This window comes from Lupinus angustifolius, chromosome LG10 (genome assembly GCF_001865875.1).
Source record: "Lupinus angustifolius cultivar Tanjil chromosome LG10, LupAngTanjil_v1.0, whole genome shotgun sequence".
In the NCBI taxonomy this organism is placed as follows: Eukaryota; Viridiplantae; Streptophyta; class Magnoliopsida; order Fabales; family Fabaceae; genus Lupinus; species Lupinus angustifolius.
Window position 1 is genome coordinate 1,193,697 of NC_032018.1, and position 27,592 is coordinate 1,221,288.

General features: G+C 31.1%; 4 protein-coding genes across 7 annotated transcripts; all 4 read right to left on the reverse strand.

Annotated features, from left to right (window-relative positions):
* On the reverse strand, positions 497-5,304 carry LOC109358561 (3-isopropylmalate dehydrogenase, chloroplastic-like). The gene is made up of 11 exons (XM_019602856.1): positions 4,966-5,304; positions 4,722-4,851; positions 3,842-3,953; positions 3,436-3,511; positions 3,180-3,268; positions 2,625-2,711; positions 2,034-2,150; positions 1,806-1,913; positions 1,623-1,676; positions 1,395-1,547; positions 497-879 (listed from the first exon to the last, which is right to left on the reverse strand). Exons 1-11 carry the CDS (start codon positions 5,183-5,185, stop codon positions 802-804), a joined length of 1,224 nt encoding a protein of 407 aa, XP_019458401.1. The 5' UTR covers positions 5,186-5,304; the 3' UTR covers positions 497-801.
* On the reverse strand, positions 6,385-10,329 carry LOC109358559 (BRCA1-associated protein-like). 4 transcript variants are annotated; one of them, XM_019602853.1, is made up of 13 exons: positions 10,068-10,329; positions 9,874-9,989; positions 9,378-9,486; positions 8,864-8,978; positions 8,577-8,674; positions 8,362-8,468; positions 8,012-8,258; positions 7,833-7,886; positions 7,573-7,716; positions 7,357-7,421; positions 7,052-7,106; positions 6,844-6,965; positions 6,385-6,665 (listed from the first exon to the last, which is right to left on the reverse strand). In XM_019602853.1, exons 1-12 carry the CDS (start codon positions 10,260-10,262, stop codon positions 6,858-6,860), a joined length of 1,413 nt encoding a protein of 470 aa, XP_019458398.1. In that variant the 5' UTR covers positions 10,263-10,329; the 3' UTR covers positions 6,385-6,665; positions 6,844-6,857. The 4 variants fall into 4 exon arrangements, with proteins under 4 accessions (XP_019458398.1, XP_019458400.1, XP_019458399.1 ...); XM_019602855.1 differs by having other exon boundaries at positions 6,400-6,965; positions 9,879-9,989; positions 10,068-10,195; XM_019602852.1 differs by having other exon boundaries at positions 6,498-6,965.
* On the reverse strand, positions 11,659-12,642 carry LOC109357791. The gene has a single exon (XM_019601838.1). The coding sequence runs from the start codon at positions 12,640-12,642 to the stop codon at positions 12,055-12,057; it is 588 nt and encodes a 195-aa protein (XP_019457383.1). The 3' UTR covers positions 11,659-12,054.
* LOC109358789 (probable sodium-coupled neutral amino acid transporter 6) lies at positions 16,955-19,218 on the reverse strand. The gene has a single exon (XM_019603233.1). The coding sequence runs from the start codon at positions 18,986-18,988 to the stop codon at positions 17,522-17,524; it is 1,467 nt and encodes a 488-aa protein (XP_019458778.1). The 5' UTR covers positions 18,989-19,218; the 3' UTR covers positions 16,955-17,521.

Here is a 27,592-nt window from a genome sequence, read left to right on the forward strand (position 1 = left end):
TTTTTTTTTTGTATATTTGTTGAAATAAAGAAGCAATTATTTGTGTTTGGATACCTGTATGTTGTAAAAAAACATACTCATTTTCTTTACTTTTTGAAATGAGTGTATAACTTCTTAACGCAAATACATGTTTTTAGTTAGAATTAAATGTATAACTTTTTGGTTATTTGAAGATGAAAACCCTTTCTATGAAATAAACACTAATGGATACTATGGACATGCGCTGATTAAAACTCTCACTATAGGAAGCAAAGGGACAGTAACATCTTTGTAGTGGGTTATCAAAACCTGCTATTCAATATAATTGAAATTGATCAGCTTCTAAGTTTTATATAGGTGTGCTAGAAATTGAAAGAATATTACCTGTGTTGTAAAAGGACATTGCAGAACCTATAAAAGAACTTGATAATGCATACATTATGTTTTTAGTTAGAATAATAAGATAGTTACAAGTTACGAAACAACACAGTTATTCATGGTACCAAACATGTTCTAATTAGCAATAAAAGTCTCCGGAATTCATTATTTGGCTATTGCAGGAAGCTTTGAATACAAGGGAAACAAGTAATAATCCTAAGTACAAAATAACAACCTTATCACTCTCAAGTTAAATAAGACATAGGCTACGTTGTCAAACTAATAAGTCAGAATTCTCCAGCCTAAAGAGATTCTTTGTGCTTAGCATCATGGGGATCTTTGTGCTTAGCATCATGGGGAATTTTGAAAAAGTCATATGATCTCTCCGTAGAAGATCTCCAAGACAAACCAGAGCCTGAAATTCTGTGCTGAGTTGGTTTCAAATCATACTGCACCAGCAGGAACGTGAGATTCTACTGACTTCAGTATCTCTTCACCAAGTTGTTTGCATCCTACCAGCTTCTGCATTAACACACAACCAAGTCATAAAGTTTATTCAGCAAATGGACACACATTAAGAGAATACCAAGAGAAAAGGCCAAAAATATACCAATAATCATTCAATACGCCCATTATGAGTGCATTCACTATGGACCATGTAAATGAGTCACCGAGAAAAGTGGTGGAAAATTGAACAGTTGGCTTTGATGTCCATATATAAGGCTTGTTTGGGTAAATAGCTTACTAAAGCACTTATTTAATAAGCTTTTTCAAATAAGATAAAAAGAACTTCATAAACTTCTTTGACAAGCTTATTGAAATAAGCTAAAAAGAGCATATGGGAAGGTCATATGCTATTTTCAGCTGTTATCATAAGCCCAAACATTTCTAGGCATCGCATTTATGAAGGAGGTAACCTTTCATGGGAATACTTTTACATTCCTAAGCATCATATTCTCAAGGATGTGTTCAAAATCATGTCAACAAGCACATGCTACCTAAAGTTTTATGAACATAATAATGAAAGAGATGCTTACTGTTCCGGAAGAATATATGTCAGCGGTTCGAAATCCCCGGTTCAAAGTGTCCAGAACTGCATTTTCTATTCTTTCAGCAGCCTTATCTTCTCCAAGACCATATCTCAAAAGCATGGCTGCACTAAGAACAGTGGCAAATGGGTTTGCCTTGTCCTGCCGACAAAATTATGTTTGTTGTTAAGAATGTTGAGTAAAGGCAAATGAAGAACAGAAGTATAACACACCAACCTGTCCAGCAATATCGGGTGCAGAACCATGTATTGGTTCAAAAAGCCCAGGTCCCTGATTCAATAAAAATCCAGTAAATTTATTCCAGTGAAATTGATAATTTAAATGTCTTCAAAAATAGCACAAAGCACTGCAAGATAAACTTGAGAAACATGCTTATAATCATTATGAATGTTTTTTTACCGAATCCCCAAGGCTAGCAGAAGGAAGCATCCCAATACTTCCAGTTATCATTGAAGCCTCATCGGATAAGATATCGCCAAAAATGTTGTTTGTTACAATTGTGTCAAACTGCAAAGTCACAATTAGATATTGTAACACTGTAAGCTTAACCATTCACAATTAGAATTTAAATAGCTGCAAAAAAAGAAGATGGACTATAGACTATACTAATTAATTCCATGAGCAAACCTGTTTTGGATTGCGAATTAGTTGCATTGCGGCATTATCAACATACATGTGTGAGAGCTCAATGTCAGGATATTCCTGTGCTAATGCCAGAACTCTTTTCCTCCAGAACATTGATGCCTGAAAATTTTAAGCTTAGTATGCAACAAAGTGGGCCTAAGTTTGTCATATTACATAGCGAGTATTTTCTTTTTCGATTTCCCAAGTAGCCAAAACATGCACAAATTTTAATCATCAAGAGATCATGTAATTCCAACACACACACACATATTATAAGGTCACTTGCATCTGGAAGGACCTATATACAATTTCCATTAATTCATTGTTGATTCCTTGTATAGGTACTTCAGGACCAATATAGCCTATCACTGCACATATTCACCAATACCAGTTCAACCTTACCACCAAGGTATTCCTGATGAATAAGCATGGCATTTATATTGTAAGGAAATGTATACCACAATAATACTTTCAGTATATCAGATAGCGCTAGAATCATCCAGAAGCCATGCACATTTTTCTGCAAACGCAACACACAAATGCAAAACCTTCACAAAATTTCCAAGTTTCATAGTTTAATCCAGCAGAAAGTACCTCTAACACATTAGCCTTATCAACAGAGCAAAGCTTCCCATGACGCTTCCGAGCAACCTCAAATGCAAAACGAGCTATGCGGTCGATCTGGTATACAAATTATCATTAATCAGAGAATCATAGAAGCAAAGGTAATATTGAAAATTGTTTTAAACAACAACTGCTCTCTAGAAGAAAACTAAATGTTTATTCAGAGGGAAGGAAAAAAGTTAAATCTGCATTTAATACCATCCTTTTTCCTTCCTCCTTGATAATATTACTCGCTTTAAAATATTTTTTTAAAATTTATCCAAGAAACAAACTAAAGATCTTAAGGAAACTCTGCCTCCTACTATTTAGAGATACTTTCATTATTTGCCTTGATTCAATCAATTGTGTGGGACCATTTTATAACTAAAACTAATAATCCTTCATACAGAATTGCTTGCACAGAAATTTAAATCAATGTCAGCAACATTAGATAAATGTGTTGCAACCAAATCTATTATAGCTCATTCTTACTTCTTAGAAATGTCATATTTTTAGGTAGAGAATCATCCTGTCATGGAAAGATACCTCATGTGCAGCATAAATCTCAGTATTATAGCCCGTTTCCTCACCATTTTCATTGGTACCAAAGCCCCTGGGCTTTCCAAAATAGATACCTGGATAACAATAGAGTAGGAACACGAAGGCCGATGATTAGCTGCACAATATCCATAATCAATGGAAATGAATTAAAAAATAATCATTATATTAAAGTTATTAGCATTTGAGATTGATAAATTCCAAAAAAATCACTATAATGAAATAGAATCAGAACACCACAGACCTCCAGTGAGCTCCCTTACGACCATGAGATCAACCCCTTCAGCAACCTCTGGCTTCAAAGTTGAAGCCTGCACTAACTACAGAAGAATTGAAACAAATTAAAAGCATGGTAGAGATAAATGCCAAAGCACTATGAAATAGTAAGGACATCAAAAATTTGTCTCTTCATGTTTGTAAAGTTTATACCTAATACTTCCCTGATTTGTTACCAATTTCAACATTGTTTCAATTTTCTTCCCATGTAAATTCATAGTGCATATATGCAATTTACTTTCAAATGACAACAAGGAAGGATATGTGAACATTTTCCTTTTGCTCTCACCTATAGTCATTTTTCAGTAACTTGAATGGAAAATGCTTAGTAAACTGATGAATGGACAAATGAATTATTAATAACAAGTAATGACCTGTGGGAACACAGTAGCTGGTCTGAGATTTGCAAACACTTTAAGCCCTGCCCGTAGTTGAAGCAACCCAGTCTCTGGCTTCAATTGCTTCTCGTTTTTATCCCATTTATACCTTTAGGTGATTAAATTAAATAAAATGAACAAAGAGCCAAATATACATAACTTTTGCTAGCATAGAAGTGCTATAGACTATGCCTGGATATTTAACGATGGGTAGATGGAATCGAGGAATATAACTGTATAATGACATGAAATAGAACTAAGTTACCATACCCCATTTTAAATATTTTATGATTCAAAAGTTAGGTGGTGCTTGGGAAACATGTCAAAGTAGGACAGAACATAACATTTGGGTTTAATGTGTTTGGTGTTATTTTCTAAACAGAACCGAATGGGACAAAAGACTGAAGACTAGAACATGTTGGTTGGAACCAAAGAAAATATAACATCTTGTTTTATCCTGTTCTATCATGTTACCAAAGATTTCCTTAGTTAGGTTTCATTCCATCCACTACCCAAAATTGAGAGGGAAGAAAATAGAAGTATGGGATAAAATGGATTCATTCCATACTATTTAAAACAATACAACCTGATCATTCCATTCCATCATTTTCCGTCAATCCAAAAATACCATAGAAAAGTACCAACTATTAATATAAAAATGATGGGCACACTCCGAAAAGCTTATCGAGAGAACTCATGAAACAACTTACAATAATAGCATATGATCTTTTTATATAAGCTGGTGAGAGAAATTTGTGAAAAATAAGCTCTTCTTACGTTATTCCAAAATAGCCCAATTGAATAATTGTTTAATTAAGTTATTTATGCAAATGCAGCAGAAAAATATAAAGTGAAGAGAAAGGAGTAGGTAGGGTACCCTCCGATAGAACCAAGGAGAACAGCATCAGATTGTTTAGCAGCAGAAAGGGTGTCCTCTGGTAATGGGACTCCAGTGGCATCTAGTGCAGCTCCACCCAAAAGCTTCTCTTGGAACTCGTATTTGATACCTGATATAATAAAACAAGGAAATTAAGAATGAAAAATGTAACCCAGATGGAAAAAATTGAATTTTGAGAAATGCCCAATTGAAATGGAAGAAGAATGAGATATTATGTAAGAACCTTCAAGAGAACCGGCGAGGAGAAGAACGTCTTTAGCAACGGAAATAACTTCAGGGCCAATCCCGTCGCCGGGAAGGAGAGTGATGGTGTATGAGCGTTTGGAAGGAGTGGCGGAGGAACACCTAATGGAAGTTGACTTGGGAAAGGTCAACGTAGGTGATGATTGAAAAGGTTTCAGATTAAGTGGTTTCAAATTGAGTAATTGCAGAGGAGCCGCCATTTTTGTGATTTGCACAGGGGTAGAGGCGGTGGTGGCCGGAAGAGGGTGCGGCCGGAGGTGGTTTCTCTAAAATCTGACGTCTTTTTCTTTCTCACACTCCACTCTCCTTTTTTCTTTTGTGCTTTCTTTTTAAACTCAAACTCTCTTTCGGAAATAACAAGGAAAGGGAAAGAAGAGGGATAACTCAGTAAGGGGATTGGGAAATGAAAACAAATAAATATAACTATAGACACTAAAATTTAGACGAGAGAATAATAAAAATAAGAGAATTGTCTCTTTTACAAATTTAATTAACAATGTGGAATAAATAAATTTAATTATAAAATTTTATTACAGACACTTAAATATTTTGTATCCATAAAACCCTAAATTAGGTGATTAGCCATAAAAATGAACGTGTAAAAGGTTATAGAGAACATCATGAAACCTTCATAAAATCTCAAACAAGTGGGATATTCATTCCCTTCTTCTCCCATACAAAACAAGACCTAAGACAGTCTTTCGAAATATTTTCACATGTTTGATGCATGAAACCTTAAGTTAGGTGAGAAACCATAAAAATTTAGCATGTTTTTAGAGCTCCATAGAATCTTTAAAAAAGTTTTATCTCTTTCACTCAAATCTCAAACAAGGATACACATTCAAAGTCGTTCATTCCCATGTGTCCAAGAGAGCCTGTCAATATGGTAAGGATTTTAAAATTGCTAAAACCTTATCACACGCAACATTTACCTATAATTTGAAATATGTAAAAGTTAAATTTTGGAGCTTCCAAAGCTATTTAAGTAATTGGCTCTGATTGCTGTAAGCTGAGTTTTCTTCTATCCGAACACCAAAGAACTTTTGTAATTTTCTCAAAAGAATTATACCTTTCAAAACAGTCAGAATGTATAATTTTATTTCGTCATCTATTCATTGGAAGCAGTTTTTTTTTTTATTTTCAATTCCCACTAATTGATGTAAGAAGTACTTTTTTACTTCTGTCGCAAGTATTTTTCACTTTCAACTTATGGATGTCAAAAGTTGAACTTTGATAAGAAAAGTGAAAAAGTGTGTGGTTATGAAGATTGAAATGGTGTTGGTATTATGAGATTTGGGGTTATGTGATTTATGATGAAGGAGATGAGTGACAGTATGATATGATATGATGAGGTTGGAATTTTTCAAAAAAACATGGGATCCGAAATTTAGAAAGTGAGTCCATAAAGCATCTCTCACTTAAACAGGGTGAATCAAATGAAAAATTTGCTGGTGCCAAGAGAATTCCCCAAAACAATATTACATCATTCAAGTAGACACTAGACCAAAGACCCTAACAAACAAAATAGACATTTCACGAATTGTGTGGTGCGCACCTTGGTGAATCTTATATTTTGGCCTTTGTCGTTGGATCTGTTACCAGGGGATATTGTAATCTCTCACTCATGCTAAGGAACTGTATTTAACTTTTTGTATATCTGGATATCAATCTTAAGCATGCCTACAAATAGTTGGAAATAATTCAATTTACAAGCCTGAACAAATAAATACATATTACATCTAAGTTTTAGATGGAAAATATTTAGGTGAAAGCATCCCAACTCTTGGATCCACTTGTGAAACTTGTGTGAATATAAAATGGTGCAAGTCAAGTACCCCAAAAAATGGTGGAAGTAAACCTGAGCAATACAATTTAGGATTCTCTTGGTGTGTCAAAGACAATCACATCTTTAATTTCATTTGCCCCCTGCAGCATTTCTACATTCTTAGCACCCTCAAGACAAGCCATTAAATCTCTAAGCTGCACAGATTAATAATGTATTAATAGTAGTTAAATTAGTTTGATGCATGCAAAACTATAATACAGCAATGAAAGGTTTATTTCACCTGCTCTTCCAGGCCCACTACTCTACCATCCGTCAGTTTTAAAGCTTTTCTTTCCCTGAAAAAGAAAATTAACACATCGCTCATCAGTTTACAAAACTTTTGACAAAATTTGCAAAACCAATTCAGTCCAAGAAATGGAATTCAATTCACAGCATCACAATTACAAAGTCAGAAAATGCTGAACACATTAAAGCAGTAACTACGGACATATGGTTTTATATGGCAATAAGGTATGTTTATAATACATACTAATTAATAACTATTATGAGAGAAAAATGTGTGATAAATAAAGGATAAAAGCATACCTCTCTTCAATCTCAAGTAACTTTGCTTTCCAAATCTCCTCATTTTTCAAAAGGTTCTCATTAAGCTGCAGACACAAACAAATATGAACGATCACAACAGGATTTCCTATCCTTGTGATATACTAACTAGACATTATGAAATTGTATGGCACTGGTTATATGTCATATTATTAAGAATTCAGCATAAGATACTTTCAAGCATGAATTAAAATTTACATCATCTAGAAATTTCTTCTCTTTATTAACTCTGTCGATCTTGGCCTGAATCTTTGGCTTTTTGAGACTGAGAGCCTTTGGAACAGCTATGGAAATTTTCTGTTCGGTTTCATCTTTTACTTCTTGTAATAAGGATTCAAAATACTACAATTAGAACAGAAAATGATTTATCATACAAGTTTAAAATTTTAATATGCTTAAAGCTAGAAAGGAAGTAATGTTGTCAGATTCACTGCAAATGACAAATATAGTGCACTTACTAATTTTTGGCTTTCAAGTTGACTAGCAAGCAATTCATTGTACTCATTGACAATCTGTAAAAAAGGATATATTCTTATACTAATGCATGAAAAAATAAAATTCGTCATAAAAATCTAAAAGATACATAAACATAAAAATAAGAACTGAAAATAAAATAAAACTAATGTTGCAACATTACAGCTTCAACTTTACTGTTAAGTATAGCCTCGCTCATGGCATTATCTTCACAGCTGCAGCTTCCACACCCATTGTCAGCATGCACACAGTGAGAATTCAGCTCAACCAATTTCCCATCAGTTTTGGACTGAATAAGTCTATGAACATAGTTGTCTCCCACATAATCCCACACGCGTTTGGTTTCCACTTCAAGGGAGTAGCAATGCTGTGTCTCTTTCCAATGTATTATGGCATGCCCTTCTTTATATCTGAATCGTTATTATCTTAGGAATTCCACAAGATATGGTTGCAACCAAATACATTGGGGGGGAAATGACAAAATAAGGGTTTGCTAGAAAAAGAATCACTCACCTTCCACACCCAACAAAACCACATATAACACATATCCAAAGGTTTTCAGTGGTTTGACAAACAAAACATATAGATTTTTCTGCTTGTTGCTGGCAATAGCGGCATACCTGAAGGAAAAAGTGGGAGACAAGTAAAGGAATAGTTAACTAATATGCAGATTTAACAATTAACTCATCACCAAAATCCAAAACACACGCGCACGCAGAACCACTTACAGGACAAGAAGAATCTGCCCATTTTGAAATACAAGAACAGTGGAAAGAATGATTGCATATAGTTGTAAGAATTCCACTTGTGTCTTGATCCAATCGCTCTGCAAGTAACACATGAAAAAGTCACTCGGATGTTTGAAAGCTCTCTGGCCATAAACATTTTGGGGATTATTTATAAGTTTAGTATATGCAGATGGATAGTTCAGAATATTATACTTGCAAAATATTCTTACATCTAAACAGAAATGAAACATATACGAATAGCACTAGGCAATGAAAGGGATGTATACCGAGGCAGACAGGACATGTAGGCTGTTCATTTGAACTACTGTTAGATGGCTGAGCATGTTCAATTGAGCCAGTGTACTGTACATCTATTGTGAAGAGAACTCGGCAAACCTCCACCTATGTATACAAAGAACAAGATTAAGGGGCGTCTGAAAGAGCTTAGAACTAACTTATTTTGGCTTATCTTAAGCAGATACTTGGAAGAGCTTATGAACATAGGTTAAGACCTTTGTATAAGCTCATTTTAGCTATTCTCAACAAGCTTACCAGGGAGATTTATAAAAAACTTTAAAAAAATTTATAGGAAGGTCATTAGCTCTCATATGACAATAACTTATTGATAGGCAGTCATATGATAGGCATCTATTGAATACGCACTCAACTAGACCGTTCACCCAAGTGTGCTATAATAGGAAAATAAACTCCCAACCAATGAGTGAATTGATTTTCAATTAACAAGTAATTACGCATGAGCCACAGTTGAACAAAAATTGAATTCTTAAACAAAAGGGAAACCTCCAGAGATGAGAAGTGGCGGCCATTGTAATGCTTATAGAAGCTGTCTGTGGAGTCTTGGTCATCAAACCTTATTAAAACACTGTACTGATCCTCCACCCCATCCATTCTAAACACAAATAAACAAAGTCACGAAAAGGAACACCATGTCTGATTAAACAAAATTCCATCACACGACACAACTTACGTATTTTCTGATGTTGTGTTCTCTAATAAGAATATAACATGTATAACATCCCATCGCTAAGAACACAACATGCGTAACAGTTGTCACAAGTGTTATACTATTTATAGGAAAACAGTATCACGAGCACATAAATAACACCACCTAAATTTTGTTCCATTCTATAGACACGTAACTGTGTAGGCACGACCAATCGAAAACGCATTAGCCGTTAAAATAAATTTAAAAAGAAAACAAAACAGTTAATACAATTATCATGATTGATTGTACACCTATACATAAAAGTTTGAGTAAAGAGCAAGAACAAGAGACCTAACAATGCGCATCTCAAGGATATGATGAATAAAGGAACCAGAAAACTGGCAGAAATCAGCATAAGTCATGTGATTTGGAACTCCAAGAACACAAACAAGTGGTTTCCGTCCAACCTAACAGTACAATTCGAAATTCAATTAGAAATTAACAATAACGGAAAACGAAGAAAGAGAGTAGTGTTAGTTACGAACTGGAAGAGGAGAAGGATTTGAAGATGATAGGGAAGAGTTAGAATCGTGGCGAAAAAGATGCATGAGACCACGAGTTTCCTCGATTCTAGGGTTTCCAGAAGAGAAATTGAGGGATGATGTTGAAAACGATTCACTGAGATCTTCTTCTGAAGAAAGTGCTTGAATCGCAGTGCCATAACTCCAACTACTACTCATCGCTGATACAAGCTCAACCTTCAACGGATTTTCGATTCCCTCCTAAATATACCAACTTCCTTCATTTTCAAACCTTTTTTAGTAAACAACACACGTTATATCAATTATTTCTTATTCAGCCATGATGATAGATTCAAATCATATTTTAAAATGACTCTATAGATACAATGTAAAGATTTATATATAAGTATTTCATTCATCAACTATTTATTTGATTTATTTTTATTGTAAAGTCAACAAATAATTAAATATCAATGATAGATTATGCAATGACAATATATAAAACTACATCTTTTTATCTTTTAAAATTTTAAAAAAATTATCATTTTTTTAGGAATCTTATTAGTAACATTTTAATTACTTGATGAATTTGGTTATATATTTACTTTAAATTTAAATTTGGGGTGGCCGTTTTGGAGAAGGTTTAACCTAACAATCACATCATTAATCCAAGATTAATTTCATACTTATGTACATGGGATACTATTTAAAGACAACAACAGAAAATTAACTTGTCTATATAAGAAAATAATCAAATGGTAGGAAATGTGATTGAAATGATAGTATTTTTGGTATTTAATTGGATATAATATATATAATTATGTATTGTTATAAGGCTTGGAGTTAAATGGCCGCATCTGGTCATATATTAAGATCTGCCTAGTATTGAACTCTCTAGTATCGGAGAGAATCTTAACTCTATAATAACGAGGTTACCATCAGGAAACGTTGATAAACACTACCTTGGATGGCAAGTGCACAAATAATTATGATCTTGTCATATATTTTTAGAAATGAGTAGTGTTACTTAACTTTATTCCCCAAGTTTTTTCAGTAACTTGTCTACAAATTGGAATGCACTAATATTATATCACCTTGTATGCATACTAATTTCATTTCACCTCAAAACTTAGGTTCATTTTTAGCTTAGTTTGAACTTGATGTGATCAATACTTGAAATAATTGAACCTGTCAAAATACTCATGCAGAAAGTCTACTGAAGCAGTTGACATTATCTGCAATTCCTCCTACATCACTATCTAGTAAATTAACTACATAACAACTTTTGCTGTGATTTAAAGCTCTAGTTTGATGAAAAACAAACTCCTATACCATTCTGATTTCATTATGTGTGGTTCAGATGATTTTTATATGATAAGTCTTATGTTATAAGTACCATATTATACCAAAAAAGATCCTATCAAGTACTCAAAGTTTACAATGCATGCAGTTCTTTTATACAATGTGAGTAGTAAAAACTGACTCAAGATTATGTCTATTTGCTCATCTTTTCACATGTTCCTTCTCTTCTCCCCTACTTCTACATGATTCAGAGTTAAATGGACTGAAATAATCACTTTCTGATTAGGAGAAAATCTCAAGAATTCAAAGACAATATAGTATCAAATATACTTTTTTATTATGTATTTTCACCACAAGACATAGTACAATGCACAAATTAACTGATATCAGAAAGACTCAACAAGACTAACTATATGGGCTTCAATCTATATACTTCTTCTTACAGAACTAAACATCAGCCTCAATATAGAACATGAACTAAGACACTTATATGATGCAGATTTTCCCCTATCATTACAAAGTTAAAGGACATTAACATATAACAAAAGCAAAGAAACTAGACACACTCAATACTAAAACAAATGGGTACTAAACTTACCCATGTGTGAAAAGAAAAACATTCAAATCTCTCTGGTATAAGACACCAAGAAAGCCTTTTTTGGCAATTAATCTAAAACCATGGGATAGAGTTAACCCCAAAGAAAAAGATTCAGTTTGGTTTTAGATCCTGGAACATTGTGTCCCACTTAATCTCTTCAACAGCAGCAGACCAATACCCTTCATCATCTTCATCAATCTTTTCCTCCTTTTGGAAATGATACATCACAAGACTAGAACAATCATCAAGAGCAGACACTACTCTATTAGGACTAGTAGCATTTGTGAGAAACAATCTCTCTTGCTTAGCCACCATCAACTTCTTGTTCCTCTTCATCAAAGCACTCTTCCATCTTGTACCAAAGCCACTAGGCCTTGGTGTTGGTGGCACCATAACAAGTGCTTCTGATTCTTCGCGGCGAGTCATCGTCCGAAAGTAATCAGCAAAACGATTCTTAGTCCTTTTGATTGCCACCATGAGCCTAGCCACAGTGTATGGACACTTTCCTTTATGCTTTCTTGCATACTTGAGAATTTCTAGCCTATGTTTTGCTATGGAGATTCCCATGCTTTGGAGAAACTCATGGTTGAAGTAAATTATGTCTTCTTCTTCAAGCTCATTGTGAGCCAAAACAAGGCCATACTCATACACTAGTGATGACTCTAGGCCAGATTTTGAAAGCCATGAGAACCAATCCATGCCTGCTATGTGAAGTGTGATTAAATATTATGTATGGAACTTCAATTTCAAGTCTAATATAAGAGACTATGAAAATTAAGAAAGTGGTAAGTTTGAAGAGTGAATAATGTTGAATCTAGAGACATGGTGGGGTATGTTACTTATAGTGCATAATGTTATCATTAGACTTATGTCATTTTATTTCTAGTTATTTTACCATTCTATCTTCAATTATGTCTTTATTTTTATTTATTTAATGTCTCCTAACAACTTTTTCAATTTATTTAATTCACTTAAATTCAATCATAGCTCATAAAGTTATAAGTAGGGTTAACAATGAATCAAACTAGTTTAATATTCATTTAAAATTGGCTCATCATTTAGTTCATGAATCAAACATATAAAACTTGAGCTAAAAATTAAACCTTTTGAAAGCTAAGTACATTTCGACTCATTAGATTCATGAGGTTGATATGTTATTTATATATGTGTGTATATATGTTGTGTGTGTAAATGTGTGTGAGTGGAAAATATTTAAATTATGAGTTTAAAATCTATGCACTGACAGTGTAAAGTTTTTTTAAAGTCACCATTGATTAGTAATACTTTTGTTTGAAAGTCAATACTAGCAAACAAATGAATGGTGGAGATTTGCTGACAATGTAAAAATCACTTACACTGTCAGTGTACACATATTAAATCCTTAAATTATACCTATCAAAAAAATAATCATCGTTCGAGCTGATGAACTAAACCAATCAAATTAATGAATTGAACTAAACAATTCTCAAACTTTTGGCGAACCAAACCAATTTGGGCTGATGAGTCAATTGAATTGTGTGCAAACTTCAATGAGTTAGAAATATAGCTCGTTTTGAACTCAAATCAAATTTAGAATCGAACAAATTCATATCGAAGTGAACCGAGCTCAACCTTCTATTATATTTGTTACCGGCCCTGGTGGTAAGTCCAAATCCTGCTACTGTGAGGACTTTGTTGGTGGGTAAGTACATATGTAAGTGCTCATAGAGCGTTAAGGCATGCCCAACAGAAAACTTAAAAGTAGTCTAGTTTGGTGTTAAGTAGTTGTGAGGAAATTGCTAGAAAAAAAACAAATTCAGACATAAGCATTCACATTAGGACATTTATGCTTTGATTGGGACATAGGTTAAGCAAGGCATTCTAATCTTTTTGCTAGTAAACTTTATGAGTTGAGGATGATTGATCTGCTGCTACTTCTTAGATCTTAAACTTGTCCAAAGTAATGCAAGTTATTAATCAAAATCTACTTCTAGTATATGTACAATACTACAATTGTTTTAAATTTCATATGGATTTACATCAGAAAATGACAAGATGAAAAGGGGACCACATTTTTTGTCCTACAACATTGTATCACTCCATGTATTATGAGTTGTGATTGGTTAGAAAAATATTTAATAATTAAATTTTTAATTTAAATATATATTTTAAAACCTGTCACAGCTCATGGTATATGGAGTGACATAAAATATGGGACGGAAGATATGATCCCGATAAGGAGTGAGGACCACCAAGCTATTTTAATTTCAGACATCAGCATTGGCTACCATGTGAGTTTTTTGTTGTTGTCAAAATCATGTATTATTTCAATAACTTCCAAAGTTTAATGTTGTTTTGTCCAAAATAAAAGTAAAGATGAAAGACAGAACAAAAAGTATTACATAACTCGTGTTGGGTCCAATACAAGTGACCCTTTTTTTCTAAATCAGAAAAACTTGTGACAACGCTTAATAAATAGCTCAAACACAATCCTTTGTCTCCTAATAGTAGTTGTTTTCGTGTCCCAAATTTGTCTTTGAGAACATGCTCCTATCAATTAGAATTTGGATATATACATGTTCACGGGCACAAAATAAAATATCATAGTACTATTCCCATGTGTATGATAATTATAGATTTATAATCATGTTTAGTCTAGTTAAATTCTAGTTCTAGATAGAGTAATGATGCTCTCAAAAACAAATCTTAATTTATATTTTCACTTAATTGATATATCCATTCCTCAATTGCAGTCTTATTTGCAAATTATTGATAATAATTGAACATATTTTATTTTAATATTTAAATTGGTCACACCTATCCTTCTAACTAGCATGGTTGCATAGGACTATTTTGTAGTTAAGTAATTAAAGTTATTGAAATTAGAGATTTTTTTTGTTCTCACGTGTATCTTTGCACCGGAGGCAATCATATCTGAGCAGGGAACATCCATATGTATATGGGGTTAATTTTTCGGTAGGTATTTATTCCATTTAGAAGACTCGAACCTTAAACTTTGCTTAAGGGGAATCAAACATGTACTACTTGAACCAACATCTATTGAAATTAGAGATTTTGATATAAGGGTGAAAATGTATGATTAATTGTAACCGACATAAATTAATAAAGGTTGGGATCTCAACAAACAAAACTGCATGGTACTTATGTAGCTCTTGCTGCTGATGAAAGCAACAGATTGCTTAGATTTATCTGCTTGGTTCAAAGGACAAAGCAAATTGAGAATAATCATGTGCATCAACCTAATTAATTGTAGGTAATCATAACTATAAGTACAAAGTTTAATTTCATGTCAAGCCATATTATAATGAGGATCATTAATCTTAATTATGTGCACGGTATATTTTAAGCATTATAATTTATAATGATAAAACATGAATGGTGGAAGATACAGTAATAGTGTATAAAAGACATACATTGTGGGTGCATACATTTTTTTTGTTTTTCATATTTATCATGTATCGCTCTATTAATTATCATTAATATTATTCAACTAATTATCTCTTATCATATAAGTAGTTATTAACTTAAGGGCATAATTAGGAAATTAATTATTATTTGGTTCTGGAACTTTTAAAAACAGATAAATATAAACAAAATATTATCCAAAGACATGGGATTGAAGTATAAAAAAACTTCTCTAAAATTATGAAAGGAAAATGTTAAAAGAATAGGTGAGAGCACTGTTAAAAGAATAATATAGAGTAGAGTGTAGTAGATGTGTTCTCGATGTTAGAATAGCAAAGTCAGAAGTTTATCAGAGTATCTTATTATTTTTTATCGAATATAACAAAAATAGTATACTTTGGTACCAAAACCAAGTTTCAACTAACTATAGACATCACTTTCTTTCAACCATTTTTATTCCTTTTGGTTGATGATCATTTTTTGGTTACATCATTTTTTATTGAGTGAAATACTCTGAGTTTTAGAGAAGTTACACAAACCACCTATACTTTTTTAAAACCTATACAAATCATCCATATTTATATATATTACACTGACTACCCATGTAGAGATATAAATGTAATTTATTAAACAAAAATAATGACGAATATAATTAAGTCAAAACAAAATATGTTATATTGTGGGGACAAGTCCAAATAGTATAAACTTGATTATTTCATTATTTTTTATTCGTTAAGAACTACATCTATAAGTCTAAGGATGTGTTTAAATTACTCTCATATTATATTGTAACTAACCAAAATAAAGAATAAACATCGACTTTTATACCATTTGGACTTGTCTTCACAATATATCGTATTTTGTTTGACTTAATTACACCGTCGCCATTTTTTATTTAAGAAATTACACTTATCTATCTTACACGGGTAGTCATTGTAATGTATATGTATAATTAGGGGGGTTTGTGTAGGTTTTAAGAAGGTCTGGATGGTTTGTGTAATTTCACTAAAACTCAGGGGTGTCAGTGTAATGTACTATTTTGTATGTCCGTTTGATTTTATGAATGGATAACTTGATCTGCCCACTCTAAAAAGGGTGGCCTTACCACCCCCACATGCAAAGAGAGTATTTCCAGGACTTAAACTTATGACCTCATGGTTACTAAGTGTCAAATTTACTGTTGCGTTAAGCTCATTCTCTCAATCATTCACTCTAATAGCTGGAAAATGTTCAAAACGTGTTTAGTTTTCTTCTTATATCAAAAAGCTTAGTATGCTGGTTTCATTATGATTATGATCCAGGAAGAGTTAATCAACTTAGTTGGTATTGCATCAAATATAAGGTTTGCAGAAGTCAGAATTGATTGAGAGCATAAGACAACATTTAGAAAGACAGAATGTGTAGGAACTAGGAAATGTGCTTGTGGAATCTGTTCAAAATGTGTTTGGGTCATGCATTTGAACTCTTAGATACAATGCCTCAAAGAAGCTCTTGCTGAAAACTCTCAAACTACTCTCATTACAGCATTTTCTGAATGTGGTAGACACTCACAATTGCAATGTATACCAGAGATCCTAAAAAAGAAAGCAGACAAAACTCAACATGCAACAACAGAGAAAGAAATCCATCAATTAGAGCATAGCATTTTAAGACGCTGATATCCACAAATGACCAAATTTTCGGTCACTTCGCGCTGATGTTAATAGATTCTCAAATGAAGTGTTGAACAGCTACTAAAATTAAGTTAAAATGTTTCAAGTATTATAAAGTGTTACTCGAGTACTAATAGTAGCTGATGGAAACCATGATCAAAACCAACTACAACATGAATTTTCTGTTGGAATATAAAAATTAAATCATGGAAATATGCTTGTTCAGAAGTTGTGGGAATCTACACTAAAAGTTACAACACCACTCTTCTGTAAAATTAATGAGCTAAAGAAATTAAATGGCAGAAAGGACTACGAAATGTATACGCATCTCATTCATATCCTAACGCTCATTGCCGAGGAAAAAGAAAACCCCACCGTATAGAGGGATCCTCTCATTGCTTATATTCTGCTGTTTGAGTCACATGCAACAGAACTGATGAATAAATCACTTACGTATTCCCCGTACTTGTACAGTTGTACTTATCACCTGATTCCTATGCAAAGCAACCAAAACAAAGTCACTAAGAGTTGCTCTGCATGCTATAAACATTGCCAATGACTCCAACTATGCTAACTGAAACAGCTAATACCAACATTAACCATGATAAAAACCATTCTCCGTGGCTCAAACCCCCGTGATGGCTTAATCTTAAAGCAATAAGAGATGGAAATATAAAACCCAATGAAACAGCCGTTGTTGCTCCGGTGAACTTAAAAGCTGTCCAAATGTTTGGAATCATGGTAGATCCGATATATATGAGAACCAATAGAACTGCTGTCAATCCCAGAGATCTCTTCCTACTTTCTGAAAGGGGAGGTGATCCCTCAAACACTAAGGCATCCACCGTTTGCCGTAGTGAGAAATGAATAACAGGGAACACAAGAATCAAATGGAGAATGTATCCAACTCGGACAATATAGTTTAAGATCGAGCTAAACCGAATTCCGAGATCCTGATCAAAATTGGTAAGCACATCAGACTCAGTATCATTCCCAAATAGTAGATAACCTGACAACGCTGTTGAAGCATAAACCAGGATGCACAAGATTGTGGTGATCCTTCCCACTCGATTCATCTTCTGAGGAGACCGCCCTTGAAGCTCATTGTATATTGGCTGCACATTAAAATGACAAACATATGCATTTGTCATGATTGGAATCACCACAAGCAAATCCAATATGGCCTTTTTTGAGCTAAAATCAGGAAACATCCGTGGAGTATCGATCCGTCCTTCAACGAGCTTAATGAAAGCAATAGTAAAAGCAACAACAACAAACACGACAGCAAGAGCAACCGATGCAGCTGAAGTCAAGCTTAATGAATCAATCTTATCCAATGAACAAAGCGGCGCGAGAAAAACCACCATGACAACAAGAACCACAATCTTTCTATGATCCCAAAACCCGTTTCCCATTAACTGGTCAAAAACCCCCAAATGGTGCATAGAACCAGACATAACATCCCCCATGATTATCAAATAAACAACCATAACACCAGCATTGTTCACTATAATACAAATCTCAGACAAAATCCTAGCAGGCTTTCCCATAGCATGTTGAACAACCTCACCGTATGAGGTTGCTTTCAACATAACCGAAAATCGAACCAACAATTCTACACTAACTTCAGACAGAATCCCCATAAGGATTATCAACACAATCCCTAAAACAACACCAAGAACTTTCATTGTTGCAGGGAGGGCCATGATCCCAGCACCAATAATTGTTGTGGTTAAATTGAACACAGCCCCAGGTACCCCAGAACCTTGATTATTACCCCCAACAACAACAAGGGGATAATTATCAATATCAATTTCAAAATCATCATCATCATCATGATCACCATCCTTAGATCCGAGAAACCCAGATTCCTCAAAGGATACTTTTTGTTTATGGAGTGATTTAGGGGAATCATTTTTTGAAGGCTGTAATTCGAGATATGAGCTAATGGGTATTGCAGAATAATTAGTATCATTTCTGTGAGGCATGATTATTGGGTAGATCAAATCAAAACAGAACAAAAATGTTTTTGTGATGAAAAATTGTTTAGATCTAAATGAATTGGGAAAGTAAAAACTTACAGATTATTTGATTGTAAAGATGGAGTCTTTTCTCAACCTAGATCTTTGGTTCAATGGAGATAATTGAATTGAATAATTTATCACCCTCTTTCAGTGTATGAGAGAATAAGAAGAAGACGAATAAGAAATAACAAAATGAACGGCAACCTTTGCCAAGTGAAATGCTGCGATGCTTTTGTAATGAAATGTTGGTATAATGATACAAGGTTACTCAACTGATTCTTAAAAATGACATTTATTAAAAAATTGAAAATATGATAAAATGGTAAGAGAATATCATTAATAGTATCGATACAATAAAGAGTTTCCTATGTGGATTTTTTCATTTTGACTTTTATTCCCAAATATTGATAATCTACTTCTCAAAATAAATAAAAAGGCATAATATCATTCATGTAATTTTAATTCCAATATTATTTTTCGATTTATGTAATTTAATAGAGTTGACCGCATGTGCTAATTGACTTGCTTTGTTGATTTAGCTTAAATTTTAAGTATTAGTTTCACATGTCAACATTATAAGTGACAAAGTTTATATGCTATTAACTTAGTGTCTTTTTATTTTTTCATAAAAATTAGACAGTTACATTTTTAAATAAAAATTATCTTATTGTCCAAAATGGTAACACCAATATAAAAATTTCTAAAAACATAAATTATATATAACTTTTTTTAGTTGAACCCTTTAAATGCGAAATGTTTAATTATAGTTTTAAGAAGCTAAAATTTAAAAAAAAAATGAAAAATAGAATGAAAGAGAAATAAGATATTTATTTTGAATTGTTCTTCCACCACGTCTTGCTGAAATGGTTGGAGATGCAGATTACAATGCTCCAATGAAATGATAGCGTAGACCAACCACTCACACTTTGACAGCTCATCTTTTCTGTTTGTTGTAACCGACAGTAAGCCCAAGGCTAAGTATAACAAACGAGTATGGTTCAAGTGGTACATGTTTGTTTCACTTTAAGCAAAGTCTTAGGTTGAGTATTATGGACAGATAAAATACTCGGTGAGAGAATTAGTCATTTATACATGTGGATATTCCTAACTCAGACTGTATTGTCTACAATGCGACGATACTAAAAAGACTAACTATCTAGTTATTTTTTCATAAATCTCAAAACTATTATACCCATCTCCAAAACTCTTCTCTTCTTCACTTCTCAACTCAATTTTTGCTTATTCATTGTCTTATTCTTCTTTGACTTACTTATTCACTCAAATCTATCTCACTTAAACCTTGTTTTTCAAACATCACATATATTATTATGGAAATTATAAAAATAAAAAAACTCGTTATCCTCCATAAAAATATATATCTGACTTTGACCACTTATTTATTTTCCTCACAAATACAAATATGTGACATTAATCAACTTTAAATTGGTCAAACTTAGATAGTAATAATATGTAAACAAATTGGGTGAGCTTAATGAATAGCATAAAAAAAGTAAAACATTAATGATTTAAACTTAAAAAATGAATCATTATATACTCTAACATTGCATGAGCTTAATACATCATCAATATATCTCTTATTATTATTATTTACTCTTTTAAAAAAATCAATTAAATAATAAATGATCCAGTGATTGTATATAAAATTTAAATTATTAATACATAGATGTTACAGTTAAAATAATAATACTTTTTTTTGGTATAACTTAAAATAATTATGCATCAACAACAGTTATAACTAAAATTTAATTTTTAATAAAACCAGCGCAATTATGGGTGGACAGCACGTTTGGCAAATAAGAAAATAAGGAGCAAATACAAAGGTGTCAGACTCTCACATCACGTGATGACAAAAAGAAAAGGAACCTTTTTTTTTGTGAGAAAATAATGTATACGTCGACAATTATGAATTTTATTCATTATTATTATATTATCTATCATTTATATTTAATAATTATTAACTCTTTAAAAAATAAATTAATTAAATGATAAATAACACAATAACTATATATAAATTTTTAGATTTATAGTACTGATATGAGTGTAATATATTCAAACCATTAAATTTATATACAATACTATTCACTTATTTGAATTATTTTTTCAATTATAAAAATAAAACATTCTTTATATCTCTATTATCATCCTATCTTGTTTTTTTTGTGTGCATATTTTCACACCTTGTCATTGATTTTCCCCTATCGTATAAAATCATTTTTTAATCTATCTATTAGTCTCTTTCAACCTTTTATATGTTTATTCTTTTTACATTTCTCTCCACTTGTTTTTCTCACCCCAACATTCAAATATCAATTTTACCCTTCCATTATTTAAATTTATACTCTCTAACATAAATAACAGTTACGATAACTTCAATTATAAATACTCTTAGTAGTATTAAAAAATATATTAATTGTCGAACTTATATTTTTTAAAACTTTTTATCTTCCATTCTTATTGGATTATAGTATTTTCAGTAAATAATAACATAAAATAAATAGTAAATAGGTTCATTCTATATAGTTACAACCAGTATTGATCTTAGTTTCGTCCTATTTATTTTATCATGCTATTATGCAGATACAATAAACATCACTATTAACATGTGTGAGGTGTGCCTGATGCATTATAACAATGGATTCTTTCTGTCTCGTGATTCATGAAATTAAAATACAAATGAAAAAGACTTATTCAGTACCTTTGGCCTAAAGAAAGATAGTCAACAAAATACAAAAGAAAAATATGTCCAAGATTAATATCATTATAAATGAAACATATTTGATAATTACATGTCATAATTATAATTGAAATAATCAAGAAATATATATTAAATAAAAAAAGAGAGCATCTCATACATTAAATATAGAAAAAAAATGGATGCACTAAAATATGTTATATACTTCCATTGTATTATTTATCATCATTATTGAATTTTAAATATAAATATAAAATAAATAAATGATAAATAATATATTAACTGTATATAAATTATTATTAGATATATTATATATAATCTATATTCAATTGCACTTTACAGTAGAGTGAATTAGTATATTTTAAGAGACAAATAGGTATGAAGTGTAAGTTTTTTTATATTGTTATTGTATGATCTACCATTCATTTTTAATTATAATTGGCTTTTCAAAAAAGTGATCAAAATGAATAATAAATAATACACCCAATGTGTATGTAGTTTTACAATGTCATACATAGATTTAATACTCATATTTTAATAGCTACATTTTGTGCATTGATTAGTCCATTAATTAGAGTGGATATGAGAATCCGTGAAATGAGTAAATCTTGTAGTGTTATTGTAACTTGTCTTTAAAAAAGTTTTTCATTTATTTTAATAGTTTTGACTAACCAACAATTAAGTCTTGGTTCTACTAGAAGATAAAAAATGTATACATGTGAATTTTATATATTATTAGCGTATTATCAATTATTCGTATTTAATAATTATAAACTTTTAAAATAAATGATGAGGGATATAATGTTGGTTTGTATAAATATTACACTATTATAGAAAATGTATAACGTGATAGAATATCGTTTTATAAATTGACATTGTATAATTCATCATTCATATTTTATCATCAATTACTTTTAAATAAAAATACAAAATAATAATGAATAATGTAGTAATTATATATAAATATTAACGATAATAATACAAGACTAATACACTCTTTATTATATCCTTATGGATGCAAAATAAAAAATTATATTTTTAATATGTGTTCATTGTATTTTTTATCATTATATTTAATCAACTATAATTAATAATATATTGAGTAATACAAATTGTGAGACACAAGATACGAGAGGTCGATAATGAGAAGTCACCTAACAAACTCAGAAATAATTGGTGTGCCCACTTTGCCCATGTTGTACAACTCCACATGTACCTTGTCAATGTCAGTGCTAAGTGCTTTGTGGGCACCACCTTTCTCCTCAACTGGTTGCTTCATTCTTCAAAGTTTTTTTCACAATCTATTTAATATATAAACTTAATTTATTGACTTAACTTTTTTGCACTTGAGGAATGTGTATGATATTTTTTAATAATGTATTTTAAAATTCATTTGATGATACAGATTCATTTTTTATCTAACTTGTTACTATGTTTTAGTCAGATTACTATTCATTCAAAATAAAGAAAAATTAGGTTATTATCCATAATTCCTTCAAAATAAAACATTAGATTTTTATTGTGTTATTTTGAGAAAGTATTTTTTTCCTCATACTTTTGCATATTCTATTACTATAAACTATAATTGTCCATATAAAAATCCAGATAAACTAACTTTTTAACACGTGAAGTCATCCAAATAAGTTTTACCATTTTTAACAAAACTTTTTTCCCATGATATAAGAATGAAATAAAAATAGAAATTAAATTATCTATCAAACACTTTGTTAGTCATTCTCTGTAGTTTGTGACTTTGACATCACCCCTTTCACACTCTTCATTCTTGAGAATTAAGATCATCTGTCTCAGTTTGTGTCCTAATTGGTATACCAAACTAATTAAAATACATCATTTAATTAAATAGAAGAGTCATAAATAAAAAATTATATTACTTAATATAATTTGATTAAATAAAAACAGACAGAGACATAGTCTTTAGGACAAGTAATCAAAGTTCCATTCTTACAATTATATCATAATGTTTGAGCTTTCCATTGCTTTTTCCATTACCTATCTTTTATTTCATCCACAAAACAATGAATGTGTCCCATTTCCTTGTATTGAAAAGATGATGTTGAAATAATACACATATAACATAAAATCACTATTGTGTTGCTTTATTTGGTAGGAAGAAATAAAGCAACCCATAGTGTGGTGGGGAAGGTATTTCAATTTATTTAGCATCAATAAGTTCCCCCATCCACCACAAATAATTTAGACACATAACTCTTGAGGGGCCATCCTATAGATTTTTGTGACCCCAATAATCATAACACACATTTTAGTGTGCAATTATATCTTTCTCTATATAAGTATGTAAAAAATGTGAATGTTAACAAATATTCTTTGGGTACAATATTATTTAAGAAATTTAAAAAATTGCATTTGAAAGTGCTGGGTTTAACATTTCATGTGTATTGACTATTGACTAATACTTACAGTACTCGACCATTTTAAGTTTTAACTATGGGTGGATTAATTCCCACTTCATAATAATTAATTATATTTTCAATCTTTTTTCAACATTATAAATCAATGAAGATAGCAAATACACCTTTGAAGAATCAAAATTATGAGAATGAATTCCCTCCATTGTGAAAAAAAAAAAGAATAGTAGGAAGAGTCACATGTTAAATCAAACCATTCACTTCGATAAATGATTGAGTGCAAGATCAAATTTAGCAATCATATATATATATATATATATATATATATATATATATATGTGTATTTTAGATAATTCATCTACAAATTAAAATTGGCATAATTTATCTGATTCAATGAACACATGCTAAGTACAATATACAAAGTGTGGCAGGAAAAAAGTCCCATCCCTTGCCAGCAAGGTTTGCTCTTTTTTTGGTACATCCAATTGGTTTTGGGTACATTGCAAGGTTTGTTCAACTCAAAATAAAAGAGAGATAACGTTTGCACAATTCCTTAAAAAAACATTTGTACAAAAATCAACTAATTACTAACAAAGTTTTAGTTTATTGACGTAAAATCTTGCTAGATACTAGAATAATCAAAATGTCAAAGATTTGATCTTGCAAACAATACTTATTAGAAATGACAGTCACATACTCAAATAGAAATTAATTCTTTACCTAAATGTTATAAATATTTTTTGGTAATATAAAAGAATAAAATTGGATTTTAAACATATACTTTAATATAATAGGTAAGCAACTAAAAATAATTGGATTTTAGACATAAATAATGAAAACAACACTCGTCTATTTTTTGGGTGAAATAACACTCATTTAAATTGACAGACTATAAATTAAAAAAAGAAAATGACACCTTATTCACCCTTAAATTATTTATGTGTATAGATTTTGATACACTTTAATCAATCAAATGTAAATATGTGGTTTTTTCTTTTGATTATAATCCCAAGCTCATTAAAAAAACTTTTAAATAACTATAAGTTTTGGTAAGAGAATAACTGTATATTTTTTGGGTAGGAACTTAGTAGAATAATAAGTGGAGATTACAAGGCAAGTATTGATTGTGAATAAATAAAAATTGTAAATATGATATTAATACCTTTGCTAATGTCCTAGAAAGCTAAAAAAGTCAACCGACACATTTATCCAGGGACCAGCCCTTTAGATTTAATTTATTCATTCTTGTCCCTTTCTTCTCTTTTACTCTATCATGTTTTCTATAAACAATTTTAATTAATCTAACATATATTAAAGGAATTAGTTAAAAACAATTAATTATTTTAATTTAATAAAAATGTACTAATAACTACAAATATTATTTATTATGTTGTATATAAGAAGTACTTTCGATTAAATGTGATATTGGAAATTATAAAAGTAGTTAAATTTACTTATATATGGAATCTATTTTTTTCTATCTTTTAATTATTATGAGAAATAGTATTTCACAACAAATAAACAAAAAGCATTTCATATTCAACTATTATTTCTTACTTCATGTGTCTTCCGTTATACTTTATTTCCTTTCTCAAACCAAAAGTAATGTTAGTATTAATACATGGGGGATGAGTCTGAATATTTTTAGTAAGTAGAAAATTTAAAATCATCTAGTTGCATTAACACATTTTATGTGTACATCTAGATAAGAAAATGGTATGTACCAACTAACAAATGAGACCAGTTATCCTTAATTATTTACTCATTCAATTAAAAAAAATATAAATTGATATTTTTATATCAGTTGTTATAATTTGATTGATTAGGAATATGAAAATGAATTTTTTTCCCCAACCATCATCAATGACATGCACAACCTCTAACCACACATTTATTTGCTTCACCACCTTTACTTAATGCAACCCATGGAGGAACAAAGATCTTTTATATTAATAGAGATGTAAGTGATTGTTTTTACTTACATTTTCAATGACAAAAATGTGATATTATGGTAAACAAAAGAATAAAAATGTTATTCTATTTTACATTTTGTATATTATTGTGTAGTATTTATTTCTCCATTAATAGATAGAATTATTACTGGAATATACATCATGAATTATATTATAATTTCATCTCAATCACATATATCTTATTGTAAACATGAGTTGTATCACTGTATTTCATGATATAATGGCAGACATCGTGAAAACCTCAAACTTTGAGGCTAAACATGTCAGGGTCGTGTTAAATAAAGTTTGTCCTTATTAAGGGAAGGATCAAATAGTTGTTTTTTATTTATATTTTCAATAACAAAAATATGATTTCATAGTAAATAAAGGGATAAAAATATTATTAAATATTATCTTTTATGTGTTATTGTGTAACACTTAATGGAAAAGATTCTTATGTCAATGTTGTCCATCATAAATAAGTAATATGCCCCCACTCACTCTATGTAAATAAAAAAACTCTCCCTCAAGCTGACACATAAATTATAAATATTAATTAAAACTTGGCGTTTGAGCTATTATTAAGTTCATGAGTTTCATATACACTATTGTATATATTCATAATTTTATGGATTATGTATAACAATCATATATATCTTATTATACATTCTATTTCTCCAATTATTAACTATCTGGTAGTCTCAAAGTTTGAGTGCAATAATGCATATCTATTCTAGTCGCAACAATACAAAAATTACCCATTTTCTACTTTTATTTGAAGCTGTCAGCTCGAGATTTCGAGCCCATTGTTTATACAAAAATGAAGCCGACTTAGTGAGTCCCTCATTTTACTACACTTGTAATATTATCTATCATGTTCCTCTTAAACTTATATTCATTTCCAATAACTTCTATTTGATAAGTCACTTATCATCTCCCTTAGATATTGGGTAAGATAAAATATTAGAGTCATATATAAAATAACTTGTAGAAAATGGGTTATTTAGAGTAAATTATACTCACATTCATAAGTTTTAGTGAAATTATACAAGTTAATCATATTTTTTTTACATATAAAAACAACCCCTATTTATATTCATATATTACACTAGCTACATATGCATGAGAAATAAAATTGATCTTTTAAACAAAATAATTAAGTTAGGGTTTAGAGGTTAAGGTTTAGGGGAATAAAGTTTAGGGTTTAAGGTTCACAATTTAGGGTTCACAATTTAGGGTTCACAATTTAGGTTTAAGGGCTCAAGGTTTAGGCTATAGGCTCTAGGGTTTAGACACCAGGGTTTAAAGTTTAGGGATTTAGTGTTTAGAGCTTAGATTGCAGGGTCTAGGCCGTAGGATTTAGAGTTCAGGGTTTAAGGGTTTACCGATTAAGGTTTAGGGTTCAGTGTTTAGGGTTTAATGGTTCACGGTTCAGGGTTAGGGTTTAGGGTTTAGGGTTCATGGGTTCAAGGTCTAAGGTTTCGGGTTAAGGGTTTAGAGTTTAAGGTTTTAGGGT